The 15,353-nt window shown below is 36.1% G+C and overlaps 4 protein-coding genes across 4 annotated transcripts; 3 read left to right on the top strand and 1 right to left on the bottom strand.

Annotated features, from left to right (window-relative positions):
- Positions 1-74: 74 nt before the first annotated feature.
- Positions 75-2,507, top strand: LOC113496327 (CDP-diacylglycerol--inositol 3-phosphatidyltransferase-like). The gene is made up of 4 exons (XM_026875491.1): positions 75-221; positions 306-440; positions 827-1,144; positions 1,224-2,507. The coding sequence occupies exons 1-4, from the start codon at positions 173-175 to the stop codon at positions 1,382-1,384; spliced, it is 663 nt and encodes a 220-aa protein (XP_026731292.1). The 5' UTR covers positions 75-172; the 3' UTR covers positions 1,385-2,507.
- Positions 2,508-2,539: 32 nt separating this feature from the next.
- On the bottom strand, positions 2,540-5,858 carry LOC113496326 (T-complex protein 1 subunit zeta). Its single transcript, XM_026875490.1, has 6 exons — positions 5,609-5,858; positions 5,163-5,362; positions 4,589-4,728; positions 4,036-4,183; positions 3,682-3,875; positions 2,540-3,536 (listed from the first exon to the last, which is right to left on the bottom strand). Exons 1-6 carry the CDS (start codon positions 5,743-5,745, stop codon positions 2,760-2,762), a joined length of 1,596 nt encoding a protein of 531 aa, XP_026731291.1. The 5' UTR covers positions 5,746-5,858; the 3' UTR covers positions 2,540-2,759.
- A 407-nt stretch (positions 5,859-6,265) lies between these two features.
- On the top strand, positions 6,266-9,451 carry LOC113496325 (protein unc-45 homolog B). Its single transcript, XM_026875489.1, has one exon. It carries the CDS (start codon positions 6,485-6,487, stop codon positions 9,329-9,331), a length of 2,847 nt encoding a protein of 948 aa, XP_026731290.1. The 5' UTR covers positions 6,266-6,484; the 3' UTR covers positions 9,332-9,451.
- Positions 9,452-10,195: 744 nt separating this feature from the next.
- Positions 10,196-14,672, top strand: LOC113496516 (MOG interacting and ectopic P-granules protein 1-like). The gene is made up of 2 exons (XM_026875754.1): positions 10,196-10,617; positions 11,081-14,672. The coding sequence occupies exons 1-2, from the start codon at positions 10,596-10,598 to the stop codon at positions 13,744-13,746; spliced, it is 2,688 nt and encodes an 895-aa protein (XP_026731555.1). The 5' UTR covers positions 10,196-10,595; the 3' UTR covers positions 13,747-14,672.
- The last annotated feature ends 681 nt before the right edge of the window (positions 14,673-15,353 follow it).

Below are 15,353 nucleotides of genomic sequence, written 5' to 3'. Positions count from 1 at the left end.
AAAAAATTTGTCAAATCAGACCGAACTTTTTGTAAATGACGTTTTGTCAATTTAATAATTTCTACTTCATTCATTCAATCGTTCCTATTCTATTAGCTAGCGGTGGGCGCTACCTGCGATTACATACATAAACTGAAATTTATTGGACTATTATTGCAGAAACAGTTTGAAGATGACTGAAAGTCAAGAAAATATATTCCTCTTTGTTCCAAACATAATTGGTACGTTTGTTTGTTGCAGTTGTAACGATATTTGTTATTTGCGCAACTCATTCTAATTGTTTACATTATAATTTTATGTTCCAGGTTTTGGGAGAGTAATCCTTGCAATTATATCATTTTATTTTATGCCGACGCACTGCATATTGGCGTGTGTCTGCTATGTTACCTCGGCTTTGTTAGATGCTATTGATGGGCATGCTGCAAGATATTTTAACCAAAGTAAGAAAGAGTTTTTATGGCATCATTTAATTAAATTACCCTTTTATCTATATAAAGTAAACTGTGTTGCGATAAAAGACATAATAGTAATGGCATGATAAACTTAATTTAAACCTTAAGTTAACAGTGATATACTATACTTTTTATCTGTTGTGCCTTATTAAGTATGGTTTTGTAATAAATTGTAATTGATGTACTATACATATACAATTATAGTTTTTACTAAGTAGTGCTTCGCAGTGGAAGTATTAATTATCGCAAAGATTTCAGAAGCAAAATCATCAAATTTGTGAAAATGTATCTGAATCTGGTTTTGCAGTAAGCAAGTAAAACCAGTGATATAATATCTATAGTACATAATAATGCAGAGTGATACATTGTTTCAGGTACAAAGTTTGGTGCTATACTGGACCAACTTACAGACCGTGCAGGCACTGCTTGCCTTATGATGACGCTGGCAACATTCTACCCTCAATACACATTCTGGTTCCAAATATCCATGGCCATAGATATAACATGCCACTGGTTATACCTCCACACTGTTACCCTGCAAGGCAAAGCTTCCCACAAGTTCATAGACATGTCGGAAAATCCCATCATGCGCATCTACTATACCAATAAGACTGTATTGTTCTGTATGTGTGCCGGCAATGAAGCTTTTTATGCAGCCCTCTATGTGATGTATTTCTATACTGGACCTACAGGTAATTGAATAATTTGGTCAAAGAAGTTACATTTAATAGTAAAACTTGATCTAAAATATAATATGTTGTTTTGTTTCAGTACTTGGAGTTGGACTTTTTAAATTGATTGCTATTATCTCAGCACCAGTGGCCATAGTCAAGGCAGGCATATCAGTGCTTCAAGGTGTGGTAGGAGCTTTAAACCTCTCTACCATTGACATCAATGAACGAGCTAAACTTGCTGAGAAACAAAAGAATTAAACACTCCATTCTTTTTGAACAAATAATTTCTAATTGAAACTTAGTTTTCTGACTAAATAATATTTTAAAAATTTTGACCTCATCCTTTATAAATCAAGTAATCGTAAAGCATAATTTTATTATTAACAAAAGTAACTAGTCAAAATAAATTTATATTGTTACTAATTTGCTTTTTATATAGAGCAAGTGTTTAAGTTAAGGTTTTGTTATATATTTACAAAAGTACTTTTTATTTTTATTTTGTATGACATTTTGCGCAATAGGCTTCCAGTTTTCGAATCTTAAATTACCTTTCGAATATTATAAATGTTGTTTGAAAAGTGTATATTACTATCTATTGGCTTGATAGTAGACAACTTTAACAGAACGGAAGAAGAAAACTCATGTTCATTTTAAACATAATTGTTGTTAAGTATATACATTTGATTATTTATAAACCCACGGCTATGGTTTTTTTTTAAATTATCGAGTGTTTAAGTGTACCTTTAGTCAAATCTTAGTACTTTGCCCTGTATTAACCTTCTGAAGATATAATTGATAACTTCAATGACCTGACAGTCATACAATGTCAATGTTCATAAAATATGAACATTTAAATAAAGGTTAAATAAAATAAGAAGAGGTATTAAGATTTGAGGGAGGGGTGGTGGGAACATATTAGTTGTATGTCTGCTAGTTATTGTATATTAACTTCGTAGTGTTGTGTTAGCTTTCCAAGAAAATCTAGTGTCTGCCTGAAATATGCATTTTAACAATTTATTGTTTCAAGCTCTCAGTTAGACTATACATTCCAACCCTTAGGCAGATAAATTTGAACCATATTATTTATACAGAATTGGAAATCTTAATTGTTAGGACATCACTCAATTATCTTCTCGAATGTAAGTGTAAAATAAGAATGTACTAGTAATCAACAAGACCACTTAATCAGTTGCTAAGGATTATACAGTGACAGCATCTCAGCAGGGCAGCACTGATACAATCATATATTTTATTATTTTGACCATATATATTTACCAGCATTTATATTGACCATTTGATTCGAACTTGCAGAGTACACTATGTATAAGATATTTGGCATTTAAATGTATTGATGTTGACCCCAATAAAGATTTAAAAAGCATTGATGTATTTTAATAATTTAAACATCTGTAATTTATTAGTAAATATTTATTTATTAAGTTTGTAGTAGTGAAACATTAGATAAAGCTAAAGCTCATTCGTTTCAAAACGAAAATAAAATGCAATGAATTAAAACAAATGCTGTTGTGTATAAAGTGAAATTAATACCTTAGCGTAAATTATTAATAACAATGTTATACATGAAAATAAGAGGACAGCTGATCCCAAAAATGATACTTTATAGTAATTTCAATTATCCTTTCAGACTGCTCATACCTGCTCTCATAATTTCGTCAACAAGGAGGAGGTTGCTAGCAATAACAGAGCAGGAGTTAAGGATTTGCTTTTTAACAACATAGTTGTCAATGATTCCCAAATCAGTGGGCTTGATGGCTTCACCTGTGCTCAGGTCGAGACCAATCGGATCGGGGCTCAGACGGGACTCTTCCTGCAGCTTGACTATAGTATCCTGCGCGTCATAACCCGAGTTGATAGCAAGGGTTTTTGGAATCACTAGTAAAGCTTCAGCATACGCCTGGATACCGAGGCGAGACTTTCCCTTGACGGTGTCCTTATATTTCAACAGTTCTAAGTTAGCTTTAATCTCAAAGGCACCAGCGCCAGGAATAACACATTTATCTTCAATAGCATTGTTGATAGCCCTCAGACCATCGCGGACAGCGTCCTTGATTTGCGCCAGTGTGTGCTTGTTTGGTCCCTTAATAAGAATAGTTACAGACTGAGGGTTCTTGCACTGTTCTACAAAAGTATATTTTTCCTCGCCAAGGATATGTTCGTAAACAAGACCAGCATATCCAAGGCACTCCTCGGTAAGGTCGTCGACGGAATTCATAGCGATACCGCCGCAAGCTAATGCAAGACGCTCCATGTTACGTCTCTTGGCCCTACGCAAACCCATGATACCTTCTTTGGCGAACGCATCCAGTGAGAGAGGGTCAATGCCTTTCTGGTTAATGACGACGAAGTTCTTGTCTGTGCCATCACACAGCTTCTTTTTCAAAGCAACAATCTGGAAAAATTAAAAATTATTATTGAAATCACTAGTATAAGATACAATTTTTTTTTTTGGAAACCTTCCATGTCTTTTTCAAGAAAAGACTGTAAACTGTCTTTAATCATTACTGAGACTGCAGTTGGAAAAAAATGACAATTACCTTCTTGACTCTCTGGTCAATAAAATCACGCTCAGCAGAAATTAGCTTCTCCCTGTCTTCAGCAGATTTGTAGAAGAATCCAGAGTTGACTTCAGTCTTCTCATACTCCAAAGAAATGTTGCATGTCAGGATGTAGGCATTCTCCACACGCTTTGGCATGTCAGGGTGGCGTGTGCCGTGGTCCATTACCAAACCTATATAAAATAAAATTATAAAAATCAGTAGGCTATTTGGCGCCTTTGATGCTGTCTCAGATGGCATGTCGAATGCCATCTACCTAGGTATGGCAATAAAATGAGAGCCGAGCTTTCCCAATAGAAGCCTTTCATCATGTTTATTATAATAATATGTTACCTTTGATGAGAGCGGTTTCAGTGGAAGTCTTGTGCTGCATCTCCATGATCTCCACCATGTGCAGGTCAGCAGGCTTGTCGGGGCTGCGGATGGTCAGCACTGCGTCCACACAGGCGTTGGTGAGTACCTCTGCTAGACTAGGATGTACCTAAGCAGATGTAATACAGTTTTAAGTCTGACTAATATTATCAAGGTGAAAGTTTGTTTAGATAGATGTTTATTACTTTTTCATGGACAAACCACTGAAAAAATTTGGTACACATTTAGTTTTAACTTGGATTAACTTAAGATAGTTCTTTTTCCTCATGTTATGCTACAGTGACATGGTTTTCAACATTTAATAGGCAAAGTGGCTAGCAACAGCTAGTTTCTAATAAAAGGTTAACCACTTGACTAAATGGTCACCTCAGAACAATATAATATAATATACTGGTTACTGTTAACCAACATAACATTGATTAGTTTTATTGAAGACAGTCAATTTTGAGTGGTCTAGATTCAGTGCATAATTGCTTACAATTGAGTAACAGTGAAAGCACACTACAAAACATACCTTAGTCTTGAGTGCAGTGCGGGTAACATCAAGTAAGTCCTCCCTCTTAGCTTCAATAGGGATTTTGATTGATTCAAGAACTTCCAACACTTTGTTGCGGGCAACATCAAAGCCTTCTGTTAGAATTCTAGGGTGAAGACCTGGAAAAGTAAAAAAGAGATAATTGATTACAGCTTGCCAAAGTGGGGATGTTTTTTATCATCCCTATCAAGTTCCTCAGAAATCACAGTTTAACCTCCATCAGTGTTAAAGGCTTATCTGTAAGTTTCAGCACATACTAAATTTTCCATCAAAGTCTTAAGGTCAGTCATGAGTTAATCTTTTACCATAGGCCCAGATAAATTTAAAATAAATCAGTGCGATACTCTTGGCAAGTAAATTCTTACTTATTTGGTGAGTCATGAACCTGCACCGTTGGATTGGACTGCCTTGATTTAAAGCATTACAATTATTCCATTAACCAGTATAAAGGGAGGAATCAAAACTGTGACCAAAAATCCCGAAGGATAAAATGGTGAGACTCGTAAGAAATAGAGTATAATATTATCAGTCAGACAAAAGCAATTGAATATACCTTCACTGATGTAAATATCAGCTTGTTTGAGAAGCTCTCCAATGAGGAGCACAGTAGATGTGGTACCGTCACCAGTCGCGTCATCCTGAGCGGTCGAGGCGCGTGCAATCAGGGAGGCGGTCGGATGTTGAATTTGCATTTCGTGTAGGAGTACATTGCCATCCTTAGTGATTTTAATATCTCCAGCACCAGAAACCAACCTGTAATACAACACCAGTTAATCCATAAATGTATCCCATTCAAAATGTATTATTTTTTTAAACAATTGAAACAAGCCGCGGAACCAAAAAGATAAATCAAGATCATATGACTTTTGAAATGGATATAAAATTGGTAATAATTTAAATTTACTTTAAGTGTTGGTGGAAAATGATACGCAAAGTTGAAAATAGTGTCTCTACAACGTTTTGTAAGTAAATATCTCTGAATTAATTCAAAAATATTACATTTTCATTGTTCCCTTAGGACCGAGGTTAGTCCTCATGACATCTTGAATTCCTTTTGCGGCCGAAATATTCACTGCCAAAGCTTGCGACGCCCTAGCTAATTCAGCTTTGGGATTAAGTAAACTAATTGCGGCCATTATAACGAGTTATTTTCAGAAAACTTAAAATACTTTAAAACACGAGGAAAATCAAATAAGCTTGGAGCAATGTGACGGACCGAACGACCGAACTACAAGATCATCCGAATGAATGGAATATTCGATGTCTCATGTCCTCATGTCAGTCTTCCTGACTTTGGCATTGTATTTCTAAGTTACCAGTAGGTACAAAACATATTTATGCTCTAAAAAATATGATTAAGTAATGACTAATTAATTCGCCATTTAGAACTGATTGGTGATTTACATCAGACTTATCAGAAATTAGGTAAAAGAAAATATTTGGAGGTACACAGTCTGTGGAGTCGTTATCCTGCAGCGTCGGTTTACGCGCATGCAATTTATTTAGTATTTATTTACACGAATGAACATTTAAGTCTCACCTAAGAAATGATTTTTCCTCTTTAAGTGATTTATTTCCAAATCTGTAGAGTAAATAGATTTTTTTTATTAAAATTATTATCTGTAAAAATAATTTCATAATGATAATCTGTCAAGTCAACATTGTCAGCCGTCAGGGGATCACATACTTGTTTCTGTTATCTGTGTCGTGTTTCCACATATGGGGTACAAAAATAAAGTTCTATTTTAGTACGTACGTACTATTGGTATTTGAGATGAACTTACCAGATTTTACTAGAACGATCTTTAAATCTGAGTATAAAAGTGTCGCCGGTGTAATATCAACTTATATTGTAAAGTGCAACCGAACCGCATAATGGGTGTTCATATTGATGAAGCAGAAACTTACAAAAATAAAGGCAATGAAGCCTTTAAGAATGAAAATTATGAAGAAGCAATATCACTGTACAGCAAGGCAATCGATCTCGCTGAAAAAGAGAGCCGCGACTTAGCTACATACCTTAAAAATCGTGCAGCAGCGTATCTCAAAACGAAAGACTACGAGAAAGTAATAAAGGACTGCGATGAAGCCATACGAATCGTTCCGGAAGATCCGAAAGCGTTGTTCAGGCGGTCACAGGCATTAGAATCCTTACAAAGGTATGAAGAAGCTTATAGGGATGCTAAAACAATTTTTACTGTGGATCCTACAAACAAGGCTGTCCAACCGGTGTTAGCGCGTTTACACGCTGTTGTCCAGGAAAGAGCAAGGCAAAATGCACAAACCAGCAGTAAAGTCGAACAGATGTTTAAAATTGCCTTTGAATTAGGTGAAGATATTGAAAAACGTGATAAGGCCATGTCTAATCTATTGGTGCTTGCAAAGGAAGCAGCAGGTGCAGATATTATGATAAAAAATGGTGTTGTTACTAAAATTCAGCGATTACTGAAAGTAGAGAAACATCATGATATTTATGTAAATGCAGTGAGAGTTATAAGCCAGCTTTGCAAGAGGAATGTTGAAAGGACAAAAGCAGTAATAAAGATACTTGGCATTCCCTGGGTCCTAGAAATCATTGATAGTGAGAATGAAGAAAGAGTTAATGCAGCCCAGTACTGTCTACAAGTTATATTAAACACCTTCTCAGGTATGGATAACAAGAAAGACTCAAAGCCTGATGCCAGACTGTGTGAGGAGAACAAAAGTGAACTAGACACACTACTCACATGCTTAACTTACTCCATAACCAACAGGGTCATCTCTGGGCTAGGTAGAGAAGCAATTATAGAGCTTATTATGAGAAATTGCCACTACACTGCTATAAATTGGGCTGACAGGTTTGTGGAAATCAAAGGACTCCAGCGGTTGCTTGAAGTCTGTAGTGAACTAGAGGAATACAAATATGAATCATCTTTGAATATCACACCTTCATCAAGAACTATAGCTGCTGCCTGTCTTGCTAAGATTTATGAAAATATGTACTATGATGAAGCAAGAGAAAAGTTTAATAATGAGGTTGATGATTTTGTGAAAGACAAGCTCCTTTCTCCTGACCTAGAATCTAAAGTAAGAATAACTGTGGCTATAACCTCTTTACTTAGGGGGCCTCTTGATGTGGGAAATTATGTCATATCAAAGGAAGGTATTCTTGAGATGATACTAGTTATGGCTCAGACAGAAGATCCACTGCAGCAAAAGGTTGCTTGTGAATGCTTAGTAGCTGCTGCTTCTAAAAAAGATAAGGCCAGAACTATAATAAACAAAGGAGTTGATATCTTGAAAAAATTGTATCAATGCAAAGATGATGCTGTGAGAGTCAGAGCATTAGTTGGTCTTTGTAAGGTTGGCAGCTTTGGAGGTGATGATGCCTCGGTGCGCCCATTTGCTGATGGCTCCACCAAAAAACTTGCAGAAGCTTGCAGAAAGTTCCTTGTTAATCCAGCTAAAGAAAATGATGTGAGAAAATGGGCTGCTGAAGGACTTTCTTATTTGACTTTAGATGCTGATGTGAAAGAAAAGTTAGTAGAAGATAAAGCTGCTCTCCATGCCCTTATTGAATTAGCCAAGACTGGTGACCAGTCCTGCCTCTATGGTGTGGTTACTACTTTGGTGAATTTGTGCAATGCCTATGATAAACAGGAGCTCATGCCTGAAATGATGGAACTAGCCAAGTTTGCTAAGCACCACATACCAGAGCAGCATGAACTAGATGATGTTGACTTTATAAACAAAAGAATTACAGTGCTCGCTAAAGCAGGTGTAACTACTGGTTTAGTAGCTTTTGCCAAGACAGAAAGTCACAACTCAAGAGAGTTAATTGCTAGAGTATTCAATGCAATTTGTGGATTACCAGAGCTGAGGGGCATAGTTGTACAACAAGGTGGAGCCAAAGTATTAATACCCATGTCATTAGAAGGTACAGAGAAAGGTAAAAAACAAGCTGCCCAAGCTTTGGCTCGAATTGGCATAACAATAAACCCAGAAGTAGCTTTCCCTGGTCAAAGAAACTTGGAAGTGGTAAGACCACTTGTAGCTTTATTACATCCAGATTGCAGTGCCTTGGAGAATTTCGAAGCTCTTATGGCTCTTTGTAATTTAGCTGGAATGAATGAAACTACCAGAAATAGAATTTTAAAAGAAGGAGGTTTGGCAAAAATTGAACATTACTTATATGAAGATCATGAGATGTTATTAAGAGCTGCCACACAATGTATTTGTAATTTATTACAATCTGAGGAAGTTATTAAAACTTATGAGAGTAATAACGACAAAACGAAGTTTTTGTATCTCTTGTGTCAAGAAGAAGACATGGACACAGTCATGGCAGCTGCAGGTGCATTGTGCATACTGACATCAGCAAGTAAAATTTGTTGCCGAAAACTATTAGATGTCCAAGTATGGCCAGAAACATTAAGGTGTTTATTAGCTAATCCCAACAAAGAAGTGCAATATAGAGGCACATATATAGTACACAACATAATTTCTGGAGACAAAGATATAGCTGCTAAAATATTTGAAACTGATATCATGGAAATATTAATGGCACTAACGAGATTGGACGATCCAGAGCAGGGAAGGACCAAAGAAAATGCACAAAAATGTCTTAATGCAGCAGAGGAAATGGGAGTTATTAGAAAGCCTGACCCAGGCAGCCAGACCCAGGAAGCCCCTATTACAGACCCATTTTTGGAGGCAGAAGAGATTAATGAAGAAGAAAACTAACTATTCTTAGAGTAATGAACTGTTTATAGGATCTAAATTACATCTTTGAACTAATGAATAACAAGTATTTTAATGTATTGTTTGAACTATATTATTATTTAATAAAGTTTTTATGTGCAATTTTAAATGTTTCCTTTTTATTTACAAATCCTCCAAAATAATAAATACACACTATTAAGTATGATAAAACTCTCAGCTATGTAGCTGAGAGTTTTATCATTTACCTTCTCGTATAAATGAATATAAGTATCATTTAATTGACCATGCTTTTAGTAATATATTAGACTCCTAATCCATTATATCCATCCACCCATATATGAACCAAAGGCATTTTATTCTTTCTCAATATTATTTTCTATGCAGGAACTAGTAGTTAAAAATTTCTTAAGCCTAGTTCTTATCAGAATAAGTAAATTTGGAGTTATTTGTTTAATTTCGATGTATTTTCATACGCTATAAAGCCATTTGTTATTCTCAGAAATGAAATGATTTCTTAAATTATGGATAATTTTCAAAGTATTGAAGGTTTTCAAATGTGGCAACATAGTAGAGAATTTATTGTATATAGGGTAAAAAGGGATCTCAGACTTAATCGATAAAAGAACATTAATAATCACCGAAATATTTTGTAAGGGATTGTAATAGGAAAGTCAACAAATATCGGCATACTTTATTTTGATGAAATTTGAAAGTACAACAGTTTATCATTGTTATTTACGGAAGAAATCATACATTTCTTTTATATGATGCTGCAAAGCATAAAAATCTATTATGAAATTACTTAAAATACACCTTTTGAATAACGCATCATTAATAACAAATTTGTAATATTAAGTGAGTAATATATTTTCAATAACGATTTCATTTAAATTTACCGCATTTTTATTTCAATATTTCTATAGTGGAATACCGCGTCCTTCCCCCACCGAAAGCCCTCCCTTTCCCACCATTTTTTAATAAAGGTTTTTTGTAGTGTCGTGATGTCAGCCGCCACTTGCTATTAACTATTTATTATATTCAAATAGTCAATACCAATAAAGATAGTTTAAAAGTCGATCATTTTTATTTTTGCAGTAACCAAAAATAAAAACACGCTACAATTTACTATTTCAGTAAATCTTATTGTAACGGTGCTTTCCCAAAAGCGTTTGTGTCGGAACTTGACACGCTTAAAATCTTTTAAAATGACAGCTTGATTTGGTTTGGTTTCCGCTACTGTGCTATTGTGCTATTTTTTGGTTTATAATACGAAAATCATTAGAAAATGTCAATTTCTACTGCTACAGGTATATATCCCGACGCTGGGTATCCTTATTTTACCAAATTATTAGTTATTCTTACGTGTTTACCATCAAACCTGATAGAGTTGTTTTTTCGGAGAAATGCCATGGAATCCCATATGGCGGTCCATACTCCACATGATTTAATGACGCTACATGATAAATGAAATTATGTTTTTTAAATATACATTACCCAAGTGTTTAATTTGAGACTATGTTTGGCAGGTTATAGTTGTAATCGTTTACGATAAGGTTACTACGATATCTAGATTTTACTGGTCTTCTTAACGTCTTCGTAATTGCTGGACGCTCCCGGGTGACTTTACTAGTTAAAGTTTTGTTGAATAACTTTTAGAAAAGATTTTCAAATGCGAATTACTTTACAGTTTAAAAAGCTCTGCTATGATTTATGGACATAGTAATTTGTTTATATATTATATTTGTAAACGTATTTGACTTTCGTTTTCAGACGAACGAACCGAGGGCGATGATGATACATCACAAGGAAGTCAGCCAAAAGATGATAGCAGTGACTCTGAGAATGAAAACGAAAATGAGAATGAACATGAGCATGAACATGAAAATGAGCATGAGCATGAGCCCCAGAGTCAAAATGGAGGCTCTCCAGGACCTGAGGTACATGAAATCACAAGTGATGATGAGGAAGATTGTGTAGTGACTAATGATGACGACAGTTCAAACTCTAGTACAGATAGTAATGATAGTTCTGATGAATCACAAAATGAAAGTAAAGCCATTGAAGAGAAGAAAATGGAGGAGCAGCAACTGGAAAATGGTGGTGAAGAGTCTGATGTTGAAGAAGTTTCTATGGAGGACCCTCTCAATGAAGCCCCAGTTGTTAAGAACAAACCAATAGTTGTCAGTGATACCAAAAGTTTGGCAGATTTAGCAACAAAACAATCAAAGTCAAATGGGGATCAAAACAGTGAGCCGACTGTAGTGATTATCGACACAAATTCAATTTTGTCTAGCAAGGCCCCAGTCTCAGCACCTAGCAAGCCCATGTCTACAAGTGCCTTAGATGCACACAACCTGTGCCAGAGTATTGCAGCTCGGGGCACAACTATTACTCCAGTGAGTGTTAAAAATGCATCCTCAAACAGTAACAGCACCCCTGCCCCACAACCTAACATTCTGCCCTCGCTTACTGATGACATGTTTGTTGTGGAGGCACCCTCATTCATAGTACCTTACGTGTATGAGAAGCCTTCTATTAAGCCCTTTAGGGAATTTGTGGATAAGCTAGGAAAAGAACTAGAAGAGCTTAAAATTAAAGAAGATCACGAGAAATTGGAGAGAGAAAGATTAGAAAATGAGAAGAAAGAAAAGGAAAGGCAGGAGCGTATCAGTAAAGGAGAGATCCTGGCTGATGATGAAGGTAGTGAAGAAGGTAAAAGTGCAGAAGCTAAAGACAGAAAATCAGAGAAAAAGAAGAAGAAGCGTGGACATGATGAGGATGATGACTCATGGGATGGAGAGTCTTCTTCTGATTCAGAAGATGAAGTCATATCAGATGATGATGCTGTGGTGATTAAAGATCGTGATGACACTATTGATGACCTGAAAGACCCCATTAGCCTGATTGCCAAAGGTTTAAGTGGGGGTAAACCTGATAGCTATTTTGATTGTTCGCTTGGACAATTTTTTATAAATGTTGGACTTAATTTAGTTCAGGAATATGTGCAAAGTGATTTACTCAAGCATCAGAATCGAAAACTATACAAGGAAAAGAAAACTGGTAAAAACACTAAAGCCACAGAGGCAGCTATTTCTTCTTTAACACAAAACTTGGAGTTCAGTAAGAAAACAAATGCTCCGTATGCTCTTGTGCAGAAAAAGTGTGAGTTTTGTAGCTTTAAGACTGAATCCATGTTGGTCATGGCCCATCACTTAGAGGCACCACACATGCGAAATAACATCTACAAATGCAACTCTTGCGAGTTTGAAATTCGTAGCCCGCATGACATATTGTTTCATATGGAAGCGGAACACAACATTAGGGGTAGATTGGAAAGAGCTCCTGCATATCAACAATGTGCTAACTGTCATTTCGAGGATAACAGCAAAACTAAATTAGCGCGCCATTTGATTGCGTGCGCCAAGAAATTTAAACCAGAGCTTAACCTAGGACCGCCAATAGAGTGGGAACCACCCGCGAAAATACCTAAACTAACAAGAGCACGTAATAACGTGGTTGGCACTTACCCGTCTAACTTCAATAAGACACAAATCAATATGAATAATTTGAGTCGGCCCCAAATAAACATGCCAAATGTGATTTCGAGCATGCCTGTGCTTGGCAGACCTCGTGGACGGCCGCCCATCTCAGGCCCGCCCCGCCCCACTCCCGTGGCGGGCGTGCCGATCCTACGCAGCGGCGTTATGATAATGCATAATTCACCTGCTGTCGGGACCACTATTGCCAATTACCCTATGATGCATAACCAGAGTAATAATGCTACACCTAAGATCTCCATCACTCCACTTCCACGCGCACCGCAACCTTCGTCCTCACAATCATCCCAAAACTCCAAAGCTACCTTTGTCATCTGTGAAATCTGTGATGGTTACATAAAAGACTTAGAACAATTGAGAAACCATATGCAGTGGATACATAAAGTTAAAATTCATCCAAAAATGATTTATAACAGGCCACCATTGAATTGCCAAAAATGTCAATTTAGATTTTTTACAGACCAGGGATTGGAACGCCACCTTCTTGGTTCCCATGGTTTAGTTACGAGTTCTATGCAAGAAGCTGCTAATAAAGGCAAGGATGCTGGTCGATGTCCCGTGTGTGGAAGAGTGTACCAATGGAAGCTACTGAACCATGTTTCAAGGGACCACAATATGACATTGAAGCCTGCACACCTGTCATACAAATGTACAGTATGCACTGCCACATTTGGAATGTACAAACAGTTTGAGAACCATGTTTACTCAGCTCACAGTGTTGTAGCCAAGCGTGTTATGGATAAAAGTAAGACTCCTGCATCATCCACCAAGATTGCAGAAACTGATCCTATCCTAAAACCCCTCAAAATAAGTGATGAGATTACAATCATACCACAACCAGCAAAATCAACTGTTACTATTACAGCAAAAGGCAAATAACAATAAAGTGGAAGGGAGTGTGCAGACTGTATTAGCACCAGTAGACCGACAAGCCTGCTTTATCAGTGATGCACATCTGTGGTATCAAGCAGTATTGTGTAAATAACCTTAAGCTATATCAAACTTATTTAAAAATATTAACGGAAACCTGAAGCATTGAGATAATTCATTAAGTAAATCTCTAAAGATGGTATTTTTAACAAGGAAGTGTCGACTTGTAAAGTGTATTTAAACTATTTCGTGAATATGTATACCTTATCATTATCAAGCAACAAACGGTGTTGAGCAACTTAATGTTAAGGGCTTAATTCACCACTATTTGTATATTGTTAGTGGTTTGAGTGCAAAGCGACTGTTTGTTTGTCACAAATTGAAACCTGACATGTTTTGAATATATTTTGATCTGTATCCCATTGCTGTATAGGTAACTATTTGTTAGAGTAAATGTGAAATGAATGCAACAATTAAATATTTGTCTAATTCTAATTCTCCCTGTGAGTATTTATTTATTTCATTCTCAAGTGTAAATCTGAATGTAGTATATCTACCTGTTCTAGTTAATTCCTAGATGATTTAAGTTTACGAAATTATTGTAAAAATACTTTAGGTAGACTTTCCATTATGAGTGTATATTATTAAATCACTTTATGATTATAACAGTTTAGATAAGCATAGATTACAAACTGTAGACATTAAATGTAAGTGAAATATTGAGTCTAAATCATCCTTCACATTCAATATCTACCACAACCACTGCTATTGGGTACTGGCAGAACCAATGCTAACGTCGGTCTTATTTATTTCTGATCTCAGGTCAACAGGATGAAGTGTTGATTTGGTAAAAGTTTACTGAAATGTTAATGTACTTATAGAACTGAAAATGATGTATTTTTTTTATTTAATAAAAAAGACCACTGTAATTGAAATATATTATTTTAATTAGAAAATTAATTCGATTCCGAAATCCAATACACGTGTTAGTCTGGTGTAAATACGTGGGTTGGGGATATTTCGTAGAATATTATTGCTAGATACCAAAATATCGTTAAAATTTTAAATTTAGTATGCCGTTTGGTAAGTTATTCGAAAGGGTAGGTATATCTTTGGACTAGTCTCTTGAATACGACGAAGCTGGCACATTTTGTTATACGCCATTATATAACACACAAATGAAATTGGAGTGCCACGCCGTCAGGTGTCGCTAGCTACGAGCTACGATATTGCGAGATCATCATGCCACATTGGAAACAGTATGACGTCATCGGGTTGTAGTGTGGCACGCCATCTAGCGGCCGGTGCCAAATAATTAAATTTATCGCTGCGCAGTGGCTGCGTAGGCCTTGTAAAAACCCACGTTAAAGGTTAGGCCCTTTTAGAAACCTTTATACGCAGCACCGGATTGGATAGGTTTTAATGATACCTGTAATTAAATAATGAACTTCCGCCTTCGTCTTATTAATATACTTCAGAGTTCCCTCCAAGACACAAAACGTACCCGTAACTATCAAACTTATTAATATCAATACTCGGAAAGCGCCCAAAGATAAGTGAGCTTATAGATTCCCATTTCATATTAAATAAGAAATTAAAGCAGGTGCCTAGCATAC

Source organism: Trichoplusia ni, chromosome 8, assembly GCF_003590095.1.
Source record: "Trichoplusia ni isolate ovarian cell line Hi5 chromosome 8, tn1, whole genome shotgun sequence".
NCBI lineage: Eukaryota > Metazoa > Arthropoda > Insecta > Lepidoptera > Noctuidae > Trichoplusia > Trichoplusia ni.
The sequence above is the reverse complement of the archived record's forward strand: the minus strand, read 5'-3'. Positions and strand labels throughout refer to the sequence as shown.